At 47.2% G+C, this 16020-nt stretch overlaps 1 protein-coding gene across 1 annotated transcript in view; it reads left to right on the plus strand.

Moving 5' to 3' along the window:
• The window catches only part of ptk7b (protein tyrosine kinase 7b), a 56103-nt gene that overhangs the window by 29847 nt on the left and 10236 nt on the right, over positions 1-16020 (plus strand). The window contains exons 2-5 of the mRNA XM_037465219.2: positions 6509-6805; positions 13992-14094; positions 14208-14392; positions 15761-15908. Coding sequence (XP_037321116.2) covers positions 6509-6805; positions 13992-14094; positions 14208-14392; positions 15761-15908 — 733 coding nt within the window. The remainder of the gene's footprint in view (positions 1-6508; positions 6806-13991; positions 14095-14207; positions 14393-15760; positions 15909-16020) is intronic.

Raw genomic sequence — 16020 nt, forward strand, 5'->3', positions numbered from 1 at the left:
CGGCTCCGCTGAGCGAGATCCCTCCGCACTGCAATTACCCGGCACAAAAAGAGCAGATTGTATTAAGTTAGCGGGTGTGCATACCAGTCGCAGGCCGCCCCTGCTGCTTTCAGCACAGGTTTTCAATTAGAAGCAGAGGAGTGAACCCAGAGATGGGTTCTGCTGATGAATGCCCGGGGTCAGTGTTTTGGGGGTGAAATGAAAAGAGGCGGCAGGGAATCGTTCTTTTGTGTTGCTTTGATCCATTTCAAAGTGATCGGTTGGGGAGGGGGGCTCAGGAACGGCACATTGGTGCTGTTTGAATATTGTCTTTTTGGATATTTCCTCGTGAGGCTCTGAAGTCATTTTATAAAACCTTGAAGTAGGTACCATGTTGGTCAATATGCAAATTCACTTTTGTTAAGTTATATGCTAAGTGGCTGCTGGAACTGTAGATAAGACGCAAGCCTGGTATCAATCAGACGTGTTGATTTGTAAACAGATGTTGGTTGCAGCCCTGCACGGGCTCATGATAAGATGCATGAACTCCCTCCACTCTTAGCTTTTTTTGTTTACCTCCTATTTTCTCTGAGGTGAACCGAACTGTCACTCCTGTTGCAATGTTTGGACAGAGACATTGTACCTGGTCTGGCTTTGTCCCGTTTCACGTCTGCGCTGTCAAGTTAACGAAGGCGGTCCGACCTCTTTGTTTGGGCAGGATTTCCCCTTCATGCACCGTTGATTTCTGTGTGTCTCGTCGGAGATGCAAACTATTTCTGACACGCAGCATTGTTAGAAAACACCGACCGGGAGGTCTCCCAAGCATGAAAATGCGCTCGCTAAGTAAACTCAACTTGACATCAGTGCCTGACATTGGCTTCTGCTTTTCAGTCTGATTTAATTAAGAAGGGAAAAAAAGGTGAATCCCATTCTCTAACGTACGGTGCACTAGGTTCATGTTCTTATACACGGTTACGTTCCAGCTGGAATTTAAATTAAAGTTTGTCAAGATATTGGTCTTAATAAATCATACAGTTCAACACAACTGCTTTATGCTCTTTGAGGTTCAATGGCAACGAGGTTTGGTTTCACAGAGCAGTCGAGGTAACAAACACACACACACTGGGTATTTGCTGAGCGCCAATGAGGCCTCTGTCAGTGGGCTCCGGTGCGTCCACTTTCACAGTCATTTCCCACAATTCATCTTGCTGACATCTTGATCAGCCAACGCAACTGTGAATGAAGCTTTAATGGTTTTGATTCTGAGCTTTTAAAAACACAGCCGGTTATCCGCCGAGCTCTGCAAATGCCAACATGACACCCATCCAAGCCAGCACCCCGGAGACTTTATCGAGATGGGAGGGGTTGTTCGATGACATAAAATGTCTTTGGCTGCCATGTGGTGGCTGTATGTTTACGACTGAAGCTACAAATAGTATCTAGAACTTTAGTGTTTGATAATTGTATCGGTGCCACTGCCAATAGGACACTAGTTTATGTTTATTTATTAAATGAAGACATTCACAAAATGTTGTCCATACTTTGTCATAGTTTTTAAATCTGACCAGGCGTTGATTATCTGACACTCTGCCAACTCGATGCTAAGAACACATTGTTGGTACAAAAATGTATTGAGCTTCAGTAAGTTCAGAAAGTTCCAAACTGCATCTTGCTGTCTTCTCCTGACATCCACCCGGAGTGGAATGCTAGTCTTATTAGCATTCCAGTTAAACCAGCAGCTGTAAACAAGTATGTGTGTTTTCCTTTTTTTGCCAACTGCTGGCATTCCTGACTAGTTTCATAAAGCAATTGATGGGCCCCATCAAATTAGACTCCTTTTCTCTCATAAAAGTCGATGGCGGCAGACTGTTTCCTAAAATGACTTAACAGCCCAGCATCTGCTGAAATAGATGCTTTCTCAGTGTTCTCTCTGCATGTTTTCCACTCTGTGCTCATTCTGTTGGCCCCTCTCTGACCTCACTGACTGAATAACACGTTTCATTCTGCTTTCAAATAAACCAAAGCTCTCTCTCACATCCCAGAGTTGTTAATAATTGATCCGATCAGAGACCCTCTAATCATGTCTGGGCTGTCTCTTTTTTTTTTCTTGTTACTCCTTTTGAAGTACGAGTGTGTGCAGTTTGTGCAAGGAAGGCTGATGTTATCTGGAGTCTCTTCTTAATTGGGTCGTGTAGATTTTGCAGCTGAGGCGCTGACTAAACTAGAACGAGAAGTGTCTGCTTTAACAATGGCAGATTTTAAAGCCGTTGCATTCTGTGAATTGTACACTAGCCGAGGCGGCGCTGAGATAAACGTCTAATGGCGTCCACGCTCCAATGGCTGTCTCACGCTCCTCAACTCCTCGCTGTGTTGTCCCGTGTCTCCGAGACGTCTCCGAGCAGCTGTCTCGCTCCGCTGAGAGTCTGTCAAACCGCACGCACAGGAGCTTTTTTTTTTTTTAGCTCCCATGGGGGGGGGGGGGGGGGGGGAAGAGTCTGCCCGGTGCCAAGTGTCCGTGGGTGCTGCTGTTTGCGTCTGCGTGCGTGACAGACGCAAACAGCGCCTCACCTTTTTGACCTCCGGCAGCCTCTGGCACCTGCACCGCCGGGGTTGTCGGCGCCCTGGCCGGCCCGCCGGAGCCCGCGCCATCCCCCATTCCACCGATAAGATAACCTCCTCTTTGATGCAGCTGTTAATCAGAGTCAGACAAGCTGCACAGAACGAGCCTGTGTGTAGTCTGGATTAATGTAGAACAGTTCCTTATCAGATATTGATTTTGATAAACGATGCGGCCGCACAAAAACAACCTTTTCCTGCGAGCCCAGTCCCGCTGCCTGCCTTCCAACCCCATGCCGATGTGATGACACAACGTGCTTTCTCTTTGAAATATGATTCCACCCGGCTGACTCCTGCCTGCGTTTGCCAGCGGGACGAAGTTGAGAAAGAAAGAAGGGAGGTGTCGCCTGCTGATGAGCCCTTTATGCTTGGTTCTATCCATCAACCTGCAACCGACAGGCCTGGCGGGCGAGCCGTCGGCAGCGCGGCGGGTTGCAGGGGAGAATCCCGCGGAGCAGATACTTTACCTCGCTCGGCTATTTCCCCTCTGTCTTTGACCTACTTTCTGTCTTTATCCAGCTTCTATTCCAATACCTTGATGGAAATCTATTTTTGAAAACGACAAGTTATTAATATTTCATTAGGGTGCACTAGAGTATATCTGTCTCGTCTTTTCCCGGCACGTGCATCTTGATTAGTATCAGAGGCAACTTGTTTTCTTATTCTGTGAAGAGATTGAGACTCCCTGGATAAAGTGTTTGCACCCCGCACCCCTGACACTGTATTCCTTTACTGGGCTGAAGCTTGCTGGTTTTTAAAGAGACCACAATAGAACATGTGTGTTTAGTGTTTGATGAAATACATTTTCTACAATCAAAAATGCACTTGTTTCATTTCAGCATGTCAAATGTAAGAATTTGCAGTTGTTGGGGATTTGGATTGGTTGTTAAAATCTCTCATGAGCCATTTTCAAAAGTACACTATCCTAAAAACAACCTACCAATGAACAAATGATCTACATATGAATTACTTAAAGCTCATCATTTAAAAGTTTAAAAGATTTCAACATTGAATACATTTGGTTGGTAATGTCCCAGTTTTCTCCATCTTGCTCATCTTCTCTGCTGCGCTTGACTGCATGTTGCTTTTCTTCTCTACGTGTTACAGCCTCCAACGTTCTGTCGACACAATGTGAAACCAGCGTGTGCAAACAGACGCCATGGCGCTCGCTGCAAGGGACGATCATAATAATCCATTTCAATTGCTTTTCAAAAAAGTAGTTTAACATCCGCCCCTTTCAAGACCTCAATCTCAAGAGTTTTTGTCATAACAACATCCCTATCCTGTGCCCCCCCCCCCCCACAACTCCCCTCTTATCTGTAAGCCTTCCTTTCAACCACTCTCACTTTGAAGGGCCCTCGGTATGAGCTTGGATAGCATCCGCCCCGCTTATCTATTTGAAATGCCACCCGGTCTGCTCACTCCATCCCCCTTCCCGCCGCCAATTGTGTGACTTGACGAAGAGCACGACCTTGGTGAACTGCCGTGGTGCATGCCGTGGTGCATGCCGTGGTGCATGCCGTGGTGCATGCCGTGGTGCATGCCGTGGTGCATGCGGAGGTGTGGCCCCCGTTCGTTTGCAGAGATGTAGGTCACGGGGCCTTCCCTGTTTGAACGGTACGGCAAAGCCTCACGCCGCCCTCTTTCTCGCCTGTCGCCATGTGGAGCGTGAAAACACCTCATCAGAGTGTGCCACCTCCCCTGCGAGGAAGTCATTGTCTCTAAACACACTCGTCTCAAAGCCTGTAACATGGCTGCAGCCGGAGTGTGATGGCAGCTGTAAGGCCGGCATGGAGAGGGGGTGTGCTGTCTGTGGACAGCCGTTGATGGATTGTTCGGAGGAAGATGTTTGGGATGGCTGCTCGTGTTTCCTACCCACCTGCTGCCTTTTATTCATGTGGAACAAACTGTCAGCCTCCCGGGGGAATTGTTTGACCACTCTTGTTCATGAGAGACAGAACTATGTTGTGCAACACATCCAGCATTCATACTAGAGCTGAGTTTAGATGATGGAAGCATGATCGAAAGTTCTGAAAAAGACCAATATGACCTTGATTTAAGTTGCTTATTAAATATATTTCTAAATCAAAGAAAAGCAGCAAACCTTGAACAAACCAATGTTTATATTTTTTGCTAAATAAATGACTTCAGTGATCTTTTTCATTCATTTTCTGTATTGGACCAACTACGTAGATGTCAGGGTTGAAAGCATGAAAAGATCAAAAGAATATGAAAAGCTTTGAACTATTCCTAAAATGTCTATGTGTAAATGAGGTGAGGTGGTTGGTTCTGCAGTCTATGCGGCTGAAATTGAGGTGAAGATGTGAAGTTTTATCCATAGGGAGTCATTTTGACTGATACGATAAGCTAAAAGGCAGCAGCTGTTTCTCTAATGCTGCATTACCTGCTGAAGTGAAAGCCACTGCTCTGTGAGCACTAATACTGTGTCTCCATTCAATCCCCCAGGGGAGCCATCGATTCTACTGTCGGGCAAACCTTTGGGAAATAAAGATGTTCACAAGAATGAAACACGGAAATATAATGTCATTGTCTCACCGTCGCTTGCTGTTTTAACGAGATGGAAGGAAGGAACATGCTCTCAAGGACCTCTCGAACCATAAATATGAAGTGCATCTGTACAATGCTCCTTCCTGTCTGTAAAATGTAAGGCAAGCAGGCATTTAAACACTCAACGATTTGTCCCCCTGCCAATCCACGGCCTCGCTAGCTCCGTTATTATGTCTGCCTCTTCCTGCCGGCCTTTCAGCTGGAGCCACCTGCAGCGGAGACAAAGGTGAGTCTGATTTGGAGCTGGACCGGCAGGAGGAGGACGGGAGTGGTGGGATGACGAGGGTCAAAGACGGAGCGAGTTACCTTGGCTTATCTTCAACAGGCTCCTTGATTTAACGTTATTGAAAGATCCCGTTTTTGCTTTGCTGCATTACTGCACACACACACACACACACACACACACACACACACACACACACACACACACACACCGTTACGCAGGTGTAGTTATGCTCTATTGACTCTGGCGGTTGACCGTCCCCTTAGATAACCATCTGACATTTGGTACGATAACATTGTGTTGGGCAGATGCTCATGAGGGCCCGGCTTTGACACACTACTGAAAAGCTGGCACCTTCGCAAAGGAAACGTTTCTTGTTTAGTCCTTTTTAAAATCAATATGGGAAAATGAATTAGCTGTATTACAAATCTGTCACCATGTTCTTTCAAGCTCCAGATGGCATTGAACCATGATTGGCATTTTTTTTTTAAAGGAAAGAAAATCTAAACTGCACTATAGCCTCTATGCTAGTAACGGTAGCATACAGACTGTTATTCATCCAGTGGAAGTCCAAGTCACACACTTGTCATTTAGCTCCACAGAGATGTGGATAAATAGAGCAGAAGACGCCTCTCTCTCTTTCTCCCTCTTACACACACACACACACACACACACACACACACACACACACACACACACACACACACACACACACACACACACAGTTTGTACTCAGCATCACGAGGAGGAATAAAAGATTTAAGTGTGCATTAGTGCGTGTGTTTGTGTGTGCAACACATCGTGTCTTGTTTGAGAGGCTGAGCTGATGTCACATGACCCTGAGGCTGTCTCCTCTCCGTGTTAGTGACTATTAGATCACCCACTCGCGTCGACACACTAACCGGGGGGGAAAAGTGTTTTCTCAGTGTTGGGCCTGATGATGATGATTTTACAACAAAATAATTCAGTTAGCCGGCATTGTCCAAACATCACATTCCTCCGCCAGGCTAAGTGGTTGCCATGGCGTACACTTAATGAACGGAAAAAGCAGTAAACCGCTAACAGCGCGCCCATTCTTATCCTTCGCTCATTTACTTTCCCTCTATCTCCCTCCCCTTCCAGTCCTGTCCGTCCAGGCCGCTGCCTTCCAGTTCACGAAGGAGCCCAAGTCCCAGGATGCCTTGCACGGCCGCAGCGCCATGCTGCGCTGCGAGGTCAGCGATCTGGCCGACGTCCGATACAGCTGGCGTCACAACGGCCAGCCTCTGCTAGTGAGCAGTCGGCGCTTCCTCGAGGGCAGCAACCTCAAGTTCACCGCCGTGGATCGCCAGCTGGACGCAGGAAGCTTCGTGTGCATCGCCGAGAACTCCATCACAGGAGAGTCCCTCCAGTCCACCAATGCCTCCTTCAATATCAAGTGTGAGTGATTTTTGGTACTTTTTTGTTTAAAAAAAAAAAAAGAAAAAAAAGAACTCCACAGAGTAAAAATTTCCAGCTGACCAGGTTTCATAATGGCAACAAGGGCGTGCATCCAGTTTCTGCATTAAAAAAGCCAAACAAAAGTCCCGGTATAAGATGACAGGTAGTAGGAGCTGAAGGAATGTTTCCACCTTGTTGCCTTGTTCTTTGTGGCTTCCTCTCCCTCTCTCCTAAAGGAAACCGGATACGTATGCCACCAAGCATGTGTTTCTTGTTGCCTCTTTCTTTCTTCTCTGTGGGGTAAAACTCTTTCCTCCCATATACCGTCGAGAGGCTTTTGTCTGGAAATGACAGAGCAGTGTAATTTAAACTTTCTGGCTACATCATTGTTTAGGCTTTCATTGACACTGGCCTCCTTGCTCCAGCTTTTTAATCACTGTCAAGCTTCTCACTCCACAGTTATTATGTGAGCATTTCGGCCCCCGTCCAGGTGAGGCACACTCGTATGTCCATTTTGTTGTTCAGCCCTTTAACCGAACTTCAATGAAACTCTTAAGTTTCAGAAGAAGCTTCACAAAGGGTTTTTACTTGGGTAAAAAACAACCATGTACATGTCTTGTGTCAGCCCCCAGGTATCAGTTATACAAAAAGACCCACCCCCCTTTTCTCTTACAGACACGGAGAGAGGCTTTGCAGTAGAAAACAAAAAGTAAAGCAGGGGGGGGGAAATGGCCACATCTGGAAAATGTTGTCTTCTCTTGCTACATTCTGCCGAAGGTTTCTCTTTGCGGTGATGTTACTGGTTCGGAGGCTGATTACAAGAGCAGATGAGAGTCCAGACCTCCTAGCCGCACACAGAGAGACGGGCAGAGGTTCCAACCCCCTGCTCCCTGACGTCTCTCCATTTGTAAGCCCACTCTGAACGATTGAAGTTACGAGCCAGATAAACCAAAGAAAGCGCGCCGCTTTACAAAAAGCTTCTGATCTGAAGGCTGCTGCTTTTATGTGTTGCAATTACACATGATGTAGTGTGTCAGTAAAGCTCAACCGCCACACTCCCACGGATTAAAAAGGGAAGAAAACAAGTCAGACATGAAGCACCAGTTCTTAAGAGCTGCCTTTGTGGCCGTTGCCACGTCATTAATATTCCGACGCATGTTTTTATTGGAAGGGAGGTGGCATACTTATTTTTTCGGAAATTCTATTTATTCTTTAACCGATTAATTCATGGAAATATTCATGGGCATTTGTGCTAGTACATACACAAATGGTGAGATTTTATGAGTTCAGGTGTGAGATTCAGAGAAAAAGAGTGTCTAAATGTTTAACGCGGTGCAACCTGCTGTCGGTCCTTTAGGGCCCATACATACAGATACATCTGAATTATTTGTGACATTTAGGAGAGTTTTAAGAGGTTGCACGTAGGGCCGCATGGTGTACAGGTAAAAGATCACCTGACCGTATGAAATTCTCCCATACCATACATACCGGTGTTACGCCATAACAACTGAAGTTGTTCTTCAGCTGGCGGCAGATTTAATTTACAACAATGATTAACCTACAACAAACTCTTTACAGGGTAAAACACCACAAGACAACAGCTTGTGACACAAAAACATTCTGTAATACTAATAATTGTAAAAATTGTATAAATTTTCATATTTTTTAAAATCCCCGCCGAACTGCATGCTGGGTACAGCCCACAACAAGAAGTAACTGTACAGGGGGAACAAGGAGAGACCAGAGATGCATCTTCTGCCCAAGAGAGGAACTGTGTCTGTTTGGAGGGTTTTTGGTTTTGATAAATCCGACGTACGGTACGTTAGATCAGAAAACGATTTATTGCAAAGTCTGTCCTCTGTTGGCAACACTAGCAGCCAAAACAAGCTAACATGCTAACGAGCTAACTCGCGACCAGTTGTGAGCAAGTTGGCCATCGAGCAGAGAGCAGCTGTTCAGGTAGACAGTCATTTTTGGGGCCAATTAATTGAATGTGTTTACTTGAAAGCGCATTACCGTGATATACCGGTATACCGTGCTATGGATTTTTGGCTATACCATGCAGCCCTAGTTCAACGTCAGTTCAGCATTGCATTAATCCATAATTGCACATATATGAATAGTGATCATTAGAATTTAGTTTGAAGTTCCCCACAGCAGCACAGGGCTTTATTTTATTTTTTTTTAAGTTTTTGGTTCACTCATTCAGCTATCATAGGTCAACTGTTATTAGCTTAAAGAACGTTAATCCTCTTTTAATCGCCCTGCGCAGCACCAAACGTCAGTGAGACAAATGTGCTTGCACACAATATTTCCCTATTATCTGATAATAGATTCTCATCTGCCTCTGAGTTTGTGTGTGTGTGTGTTTTTTAAGGGGGGATTTAAAATTTGCTGTTCTTGAAGAGGCTTTTAGCAAGTCCACAAGGGAGAAAAGACCTGCGGTACAAGGCAGATACAAACGGCAGATACAAGCACAGCTGAGAGAAAGACATTAATGGATGCAGTGCAGTACATTCCGCAAGAAAATGAGAGATCGATAGCTTTGTATCAGTTTGATAAGCGTACATCCTCAGAAGTGGATTTGTCCCGCCTGACTCAAGATAAGAAACCTCCCACACTAACCCCTCCCCCTCCACCACCCTCTCCTCCACACGCCCACCCGCTGTACAAAAGGAGTAACGAGCTCATTCACAGCTCGGCACATACTTTCCTAAATCAAACACACAAGGCGAGGTGTACCATGCCGTACTAAATCACCCTTAATCACTTGCACGATACGTGCATCTACACTATTAGTCTCCCCATCAGACGGCGCAGGTTGGCTGGTCATCTGCGGATCAGACCTTGTTATGACAGATGTTCTCATATTTCCCCCAACATACATTTAACAAACGATAAAGCCGTGCACGGCTTAAAGCGCAAAGACCCCCTCTGGCATTAACCCTGCATGTGCGCTCACTCATGTGTATCCTAGTTTGCGTGTGTAGCACTGTGAGGGGTGGGGGGTGTTCCATGTGTACTGTACACACTGTAGTGAAGTAGACTGTTTTCCCCTCCCCCCTCCTGCCCTCCTGAGAGTTAAATTATTTTGGTCTCAATGGCGCATGGGCCAATCCTGCTAGTTGAGTTATTCAGAGTAATTATCCCCCCCTCCTTTGTCACTAATTTTTAGCCCCCCCCCCCCCCCCCCGCTTCCTCCTCCTGTACCGCCCGGTCACTGGATCTCTGTGGCGTGACCGCGTCCAGCCGGGGCGTCAGACTCGCTCGTCTCTGTTGTCTGAGTGTTTGTTTGTCCTGGAGGCAACGCTTCGCTTGACTTAAACAAGATGCGGACTGACAGTCTTTTTGTCTGCAGGCGGAGGGAAACCATACCGAAAAAAACCTCACATATTCCCCCCCTGTTCTCTCACACACACACACACACACATGCACATGAGCACACACGCGCGCGCCATCTCTGTTTAATCACACAACGTCAGTGTGTCTTTAACCTACATTTGTTCGGCGGATGCATTTCGGGGCCTTTTTATTGATCGCTGGTGCCGCTTCACATCCTGTCATGATTCCTTTTTGCGTCTCACAGTAGCTGATAAAAGGCAGCTCCTCGTGCGTAACGATCCCGGCTCCATCAGTCAGCCTCTACCAACCGGTGTTACTTTGCTCTAATCTTACCCCTCCCCCCCCTCCTTCTCCTGCCTCTTTTTGCTCTTGTCACAGCAGTGGCAGACTCTGAGTTGCCATAGTTTGGAGCCTGGCCTTCTGACCCCTGTCCAGCCACAGCTGATAAAATCCGACACCTCGTCTGGAGTAGCGTGCTGACTCCTTCCCGCACACAGTCAACAACATTAAGCCACTGCCACATGTTTTAGTTATTTTCATACCCATATGGCGCTGTCCGTTAAACCCATGTCCCCAAAACGAAGAATTAGCTCATTGAGTGAAAGAGACAAACGCACAGTGAGGAATGATTGGTGCAGGCATCTGCTCTAACAATATCCCCGCAATTCGTCTGTTATCATCCCCGTGTTGATAGGGCTTCCTGCCCTGCCTCCAACATAACAATTATAGGCCCGTATTCATGGCGTCGGCTCCCAGGCCTACTCCAACACTCAGCCGTGCATTCTGGGAGGGATTACGGAGAAGTATTTGCCACTAACAGGTTATGAAAGCGCGCCTGCGGTTTGTTCAGTGAACAGCTGCAGAAACCTGAACCGCGGAGGGAGCAGAGTACAGGGTTACGATGTTTGCCGTTTTTTTTCAAAAACCCGGGGCAAAGTGGAAATTAAATAATACCAGTAACTGGATTTGACCTCCGCGAGGGAACATAATAGGCCAGGAGTTGCAAACACTTTAGACGATCAAGGCGGCGTGTGTTGCTTGCCGTAGTGCTCAATGCTCCAGTGATCGTCAGGTCAGACGGATCAAGCAGTGCGTCCTGCTGCACTATGATTACTTTTTCATGGTGGTTTCTCCTGGTGCCCACACTACCTACCCCGCTCCCTTTGCTCTGATTTCATGCTCATGCCGCTGGAATGTAAAATATTTCTTACTAATTTCAAAAAATGGTGTCCGAGGGTTTTTCCCCCGAGGAAGACATACAAGAGACCGACATGTTGGAAACTGTTCTGATTTTAGTTTTGTTAAGTGGCAATAGATGGGCGAAAACAAAAATGTGGTTCAATCAAACTTTTCCCTCTGGTGACTCACGGTTCCGCTGTCTGGTTTGTGGGCCCCGTTATGCTTCCAGTGCTCTAATAATACGTCTGTCTGAGTATCTGGCCCCAGGTCCCCATCGCGGGGATGGCCTTCAGCTCCTCCTCCTCCTCCTCCTGCTCCTCCTCCTCTTTGCTGTGCCACCGGAGCTGTTGACTAGATCGGCCTTCTCTGAAACATCCAACCACTCTGCATCCTCTTCAGAGCTCTCCAAAGTAAATTTGGTACATTTGTACGCATGCGATGGAGATTAGGAGCCCGGCACCGCGTTGTGTTTTACAAGCACTCGTCTGTAACACACTCATTTAACCAAATGCAGCGCGGTCTGCTATGTGTTGGGAGGCAGCTAATGAGCCCCCCCCACTCCCTCTCTACTGTAGAGACGGTTACCCACAATCTCCCAGGGTGCAGTGTAACACCGGGTTTTTTTTATAATTTGTTGTGACAGACCTTCCTCTAGCGCCCCCTCGGACCTCATGTAGATTCGGGTGGAGGCGCATGCCATGCATATTTCATGGATGGTCGAAGCTGCCGCCGCCGCCACGGTGGTCGGCCACAGGCTGTAGATCTGGAGCTCGGCACGATGGAACGACTGTCAGACATGCACTCAAAACCCTCGTGGGCTTAAACCAGGGCTGCCCGGAGAAACGCTTCGTCAGCAACCACGCCAGGTGTACAGTTACTGCATGTCGCACAACCGCAGCTTATTTATCATCATGTAAACAACCATTAGCCCTGGCTCTCATTCAGGGTGAACACTAAGTAATTGTGTAGTCAACACACTCGACAGGGAAAGGGGAATTCCAGCCAGGTATCAACGCTGCATCACAAATATAAGGGGCCATTCCCCAAAGGGAGACTATGAATAACTTAGACTATCCCTTAACTCCTCTAGTATTCAATGTGCGCGAGATGTGCAGGAGGGGCGAGAGGGGAAGCGATTCCTCTGTTCAGGCGATTAAAGTAGTCTGTCAAAGTTGGGTTAAGCATCATTGTATATGTTGAAAAATCACACAAAATATATTGTTTTGTTTTGGCACCTTTAGTGTGCTTAGCCTTAATAAATGTTTCTTTTTGTTGGTCTTCAAATCCAGAGACTCGCAACCTTCCTGCCGAGATTCACCACACTGCCTGGAACAAAGTTAACAACCCTTTGTACTAAACCCACAATTGATCCCCAATGTTAAAATGGGTCCAAATTCAACCTTGAAATACTAAAAGATTCACAACCTTCCTTGGCAGGTTTATTAACAAAAAAATTGCCTCTATCAAAAGGAATTAGATATTTTTATGGCCGGCATGGAATTAGTGGATTTGAGGCTCAGCAGACAGGAGCCACCACAGTACCTTTTTATTGAAACACGGATGAAATACGTCATCATGAAATATCCATCTACTGGTTTCCCATGGAGACTGACAAATGATTGAGTTCAGCCCTCTAAGGACGATGTAGGAATGATTTGCTGCTGTGAGGATTTCTTGACACACCATGTAGTTGATATATATTTCCCTGTGCACTGGGTCAAACCCATGATGGTAAAACCAGGCTCATTTCTCACTGCTGCTTGATGCATTCGAGGGGACGTCTGTGGATCATTTTCCACGGGGTCTGTCCTTTATTCTCATGTTCATCCGTCACTCTAGAGCAGTGTTTCTCAACTGGTGGGTCCCGACCCACTAGTGGGTCGCGGACCCGTTTGTAGTGGGTCGCGGGCCTTTGCATGGAGAAAAAAAAAAAAATAATTCATCCTGTGCTTTTATTTTGAAGGGACAGCGGAGCGAGTTTTTGGCTCGCCAGTCCATGTTTTCAGTCAGCGCGGCAATTAGAACGCGAAGTCACCACGTTAGCACCCCTCCCCCCGTCAGCGCCGCTAGCGCAACCTCCCCCCCCCCCCTTGACAGAACGATTTGGGTCGCGGCTTGTCATTAAGGGGTGATGGGTGGGTCCCGGAGCCAGACAAGTTGAGAACCACTGCTCCAGAGGGATGCCGCTCATCCCTTTTGTTGCGGCATATGCTCAACCAATAAGAATAATTATAATACTGTGAACACATTTTGAGGGTATGGCGTTCTCCTGCATTTAAGGAGTCAATACTACATACTGCAAAAAAGTCAAAACAAGTTTGCTGTTGCCTTATTGTTCATTTCCCTTTCTGTCTGACTTTTTTTTAATGAGCCGCTCTAAAAGCAGCATGGCCCCATTTAACAGAGTAAGCCAATGAACTGTCCATTAAATGTCCACAAAAAGCCCCGTAAAGGCCACGCTCGCTCGTCCGAGTGCACGAGGCGAGGCGTGGCGATGTGCCCGACCCGGCTCAGCCCCCATTAGCATCGCGGCGTGTCCCGCTGTTGACCGATGACAGGACGACCACTTAACTCGATTCCTCCTCCTGTCCTTCTCCTGCCCTCGCTCTTCCTCCTCTTTTCGGCCTACAGATGCTTACAGATGTTTGTGTGTCTTCCTGCGTAGGGTTGGAGAGTGGCGGTGTGACTTTGAAGGAGCCCGCCTCAGAAGGCGAAATCGAGAGCTCCGCGCCGGTCGCGCTGCGCTGTCATATCGACGGACACCCGCGGTGAGTCTCCTTCGCCCTCAAAGTTCAGAGATCACGTCGAGGACTGTGCTCAAAAACTCCTCCCTCTTATCTCTTCTCCTCTCCAATACCTCTCTCATATGTTCCCCCCCCAGGCCGACGTGCCAGTGGTTCAAGGACGGGGCGAAGCTGACGGAGAAGAGCCACCAGATCAACAACAAGGAGAGGACTCTCATCTTTACCAGTGCCAGTCCGGATGATAACGGCCTGTACTACTGCTGTGCCAAGAACGCAGCCGGCCACGTCTGCAGCAGCAGCAACTTCACTCTCAACATCATAGGTGTGTGTGTGTGTGTTTGTGTGTGTGTGTGTTGTTCTGCGACATTCTTTGTTTTTTAGCACTTTTCTGCCACTCTTGGAAGGGCTGTTAAAGCTGTAATTTAATCATTGATTATTTAGCCATTATTTTCTCAATCGTTTCTGTAGTTTATATTTTGCACTTTCAAAATGTTAAAGTGCATAATGTTTGGCGCAATTTCCAGTAGGCCGATATAACGATATAAATTAGTTTTTCTAACCCCTGATTTTTTTAATGGCAACTTTATCGATGATATGCATCAAATTGCCCCCTTACATCTTGGATCTACTGAACACTTTAATTGCCATTTAAAAAACAACAACAACAAAAGTCGTTCCACATTGCCACACCTGCCAGTAAGTGTGTTGAGCAAGAGGGGGCGGCGCACATAGTCCATTAGTGAGAAGAGCAGGAAGAGAAAGTGATGAAGTTGCTAATGTAATCAGCAGTGAGTGGGTTAGCACTCTACTTCACCGCCCATGCACACAGAAACAACATCAGAAACATCTACAGAACAAACAATAACATCAGCTCCCTCAGGAGCATGAGTGTTGGTCTGACTAACTAGTGTGTGTGTGTGTGTGTGTGTGTGTGTGTGTGTGTGTGTGTGTGTGTGTGTGTGTGTGTGTGTGTGTGTGTGTGTGTGTGTGTGTGTGTGTGTGTGTGTGTGTGTGTGTGCACCCCAACCTCCTCCTCTTATGCCCTCAGTACAACACTGAGTAAATAGAAGATTACATACATCTGTGTGTGAAACCCGATGCCTCGTTCCATTTGAATTAGTCACCTGCAACACACACACACAGCACGCTATGTTAGCACCTGTGTGGCGGAAGAATGGATAATTGTTGAGTTTCCAGTTACCATGTTGCCAACTCTGGTCCTCTGTAGCACCTTAGCTCAAGGAGAGGTTTTCAATGCACAGTCACTCATATTTAAGAAGAGGTTTTCCAGCCCGCTTCCCGGGTCGGACAGGTGTGAATGCCTTTCTCTTTCTTCACACCAACCAGGGGCCTTATCAGAACACGGGTATTTGCACCATGCCTCCATTAGCTCTTCAGATTTGAAAACTCACACATGTAAACCTGGATTATGGGTATTTTCATGTGCTGAACTCTATAGCTTTTTACATTCTAGTTAAGCCCACTTGAGTGCCCCCTCACCCCAATGTCACACACACACACACACACACACACACACCTGAAGGTTGCTTGCTCACCAGCCCCACGCTGCTGTTGGCAGCTTTTAATAAAGACTGGAATAGATCGGTGCGACGCACAACGCCGATGGAACTCGGCGGTCCGATTCCTACAGATGTAATCATGCCGATGTTTGTCTTCCCTTTATGAACAGACAAGAGTGTTCCGCGGCCGGTGGTCATCCCCGAGGACCAGGTGGTGTTGAGGAATGAGGAGGCCTTGCTGCACTGCCAGTTCACCGCCGTGCCGCCTCCCACGTTGGAGTGGTACCACGAAAAAGAGCTGGTGGCAAACAAGTCCCGGTATGTTGAGATCTCGATCCTCCCCTTCTGCACCTCAGATTCTCTGCTGCAGAACACCCACAGAGGTGTGTGTGTGTGTCCCTCGTGCCCCCACTCCCTCCACTCGGGCCCC

Source organism: Pungitius pungitius, chromosome 13 (assembly GCF_949316345.1).
Source record: "Pungitius pungitius chromosome 13, fPunPun2.1, whole genome shotgun sequence".
NCBI lineage: Eukaryota > Metazoa > Chordata > Actinopteri > Perciformes > Gasterosteidae > Pungitius > Pungitius pungitius.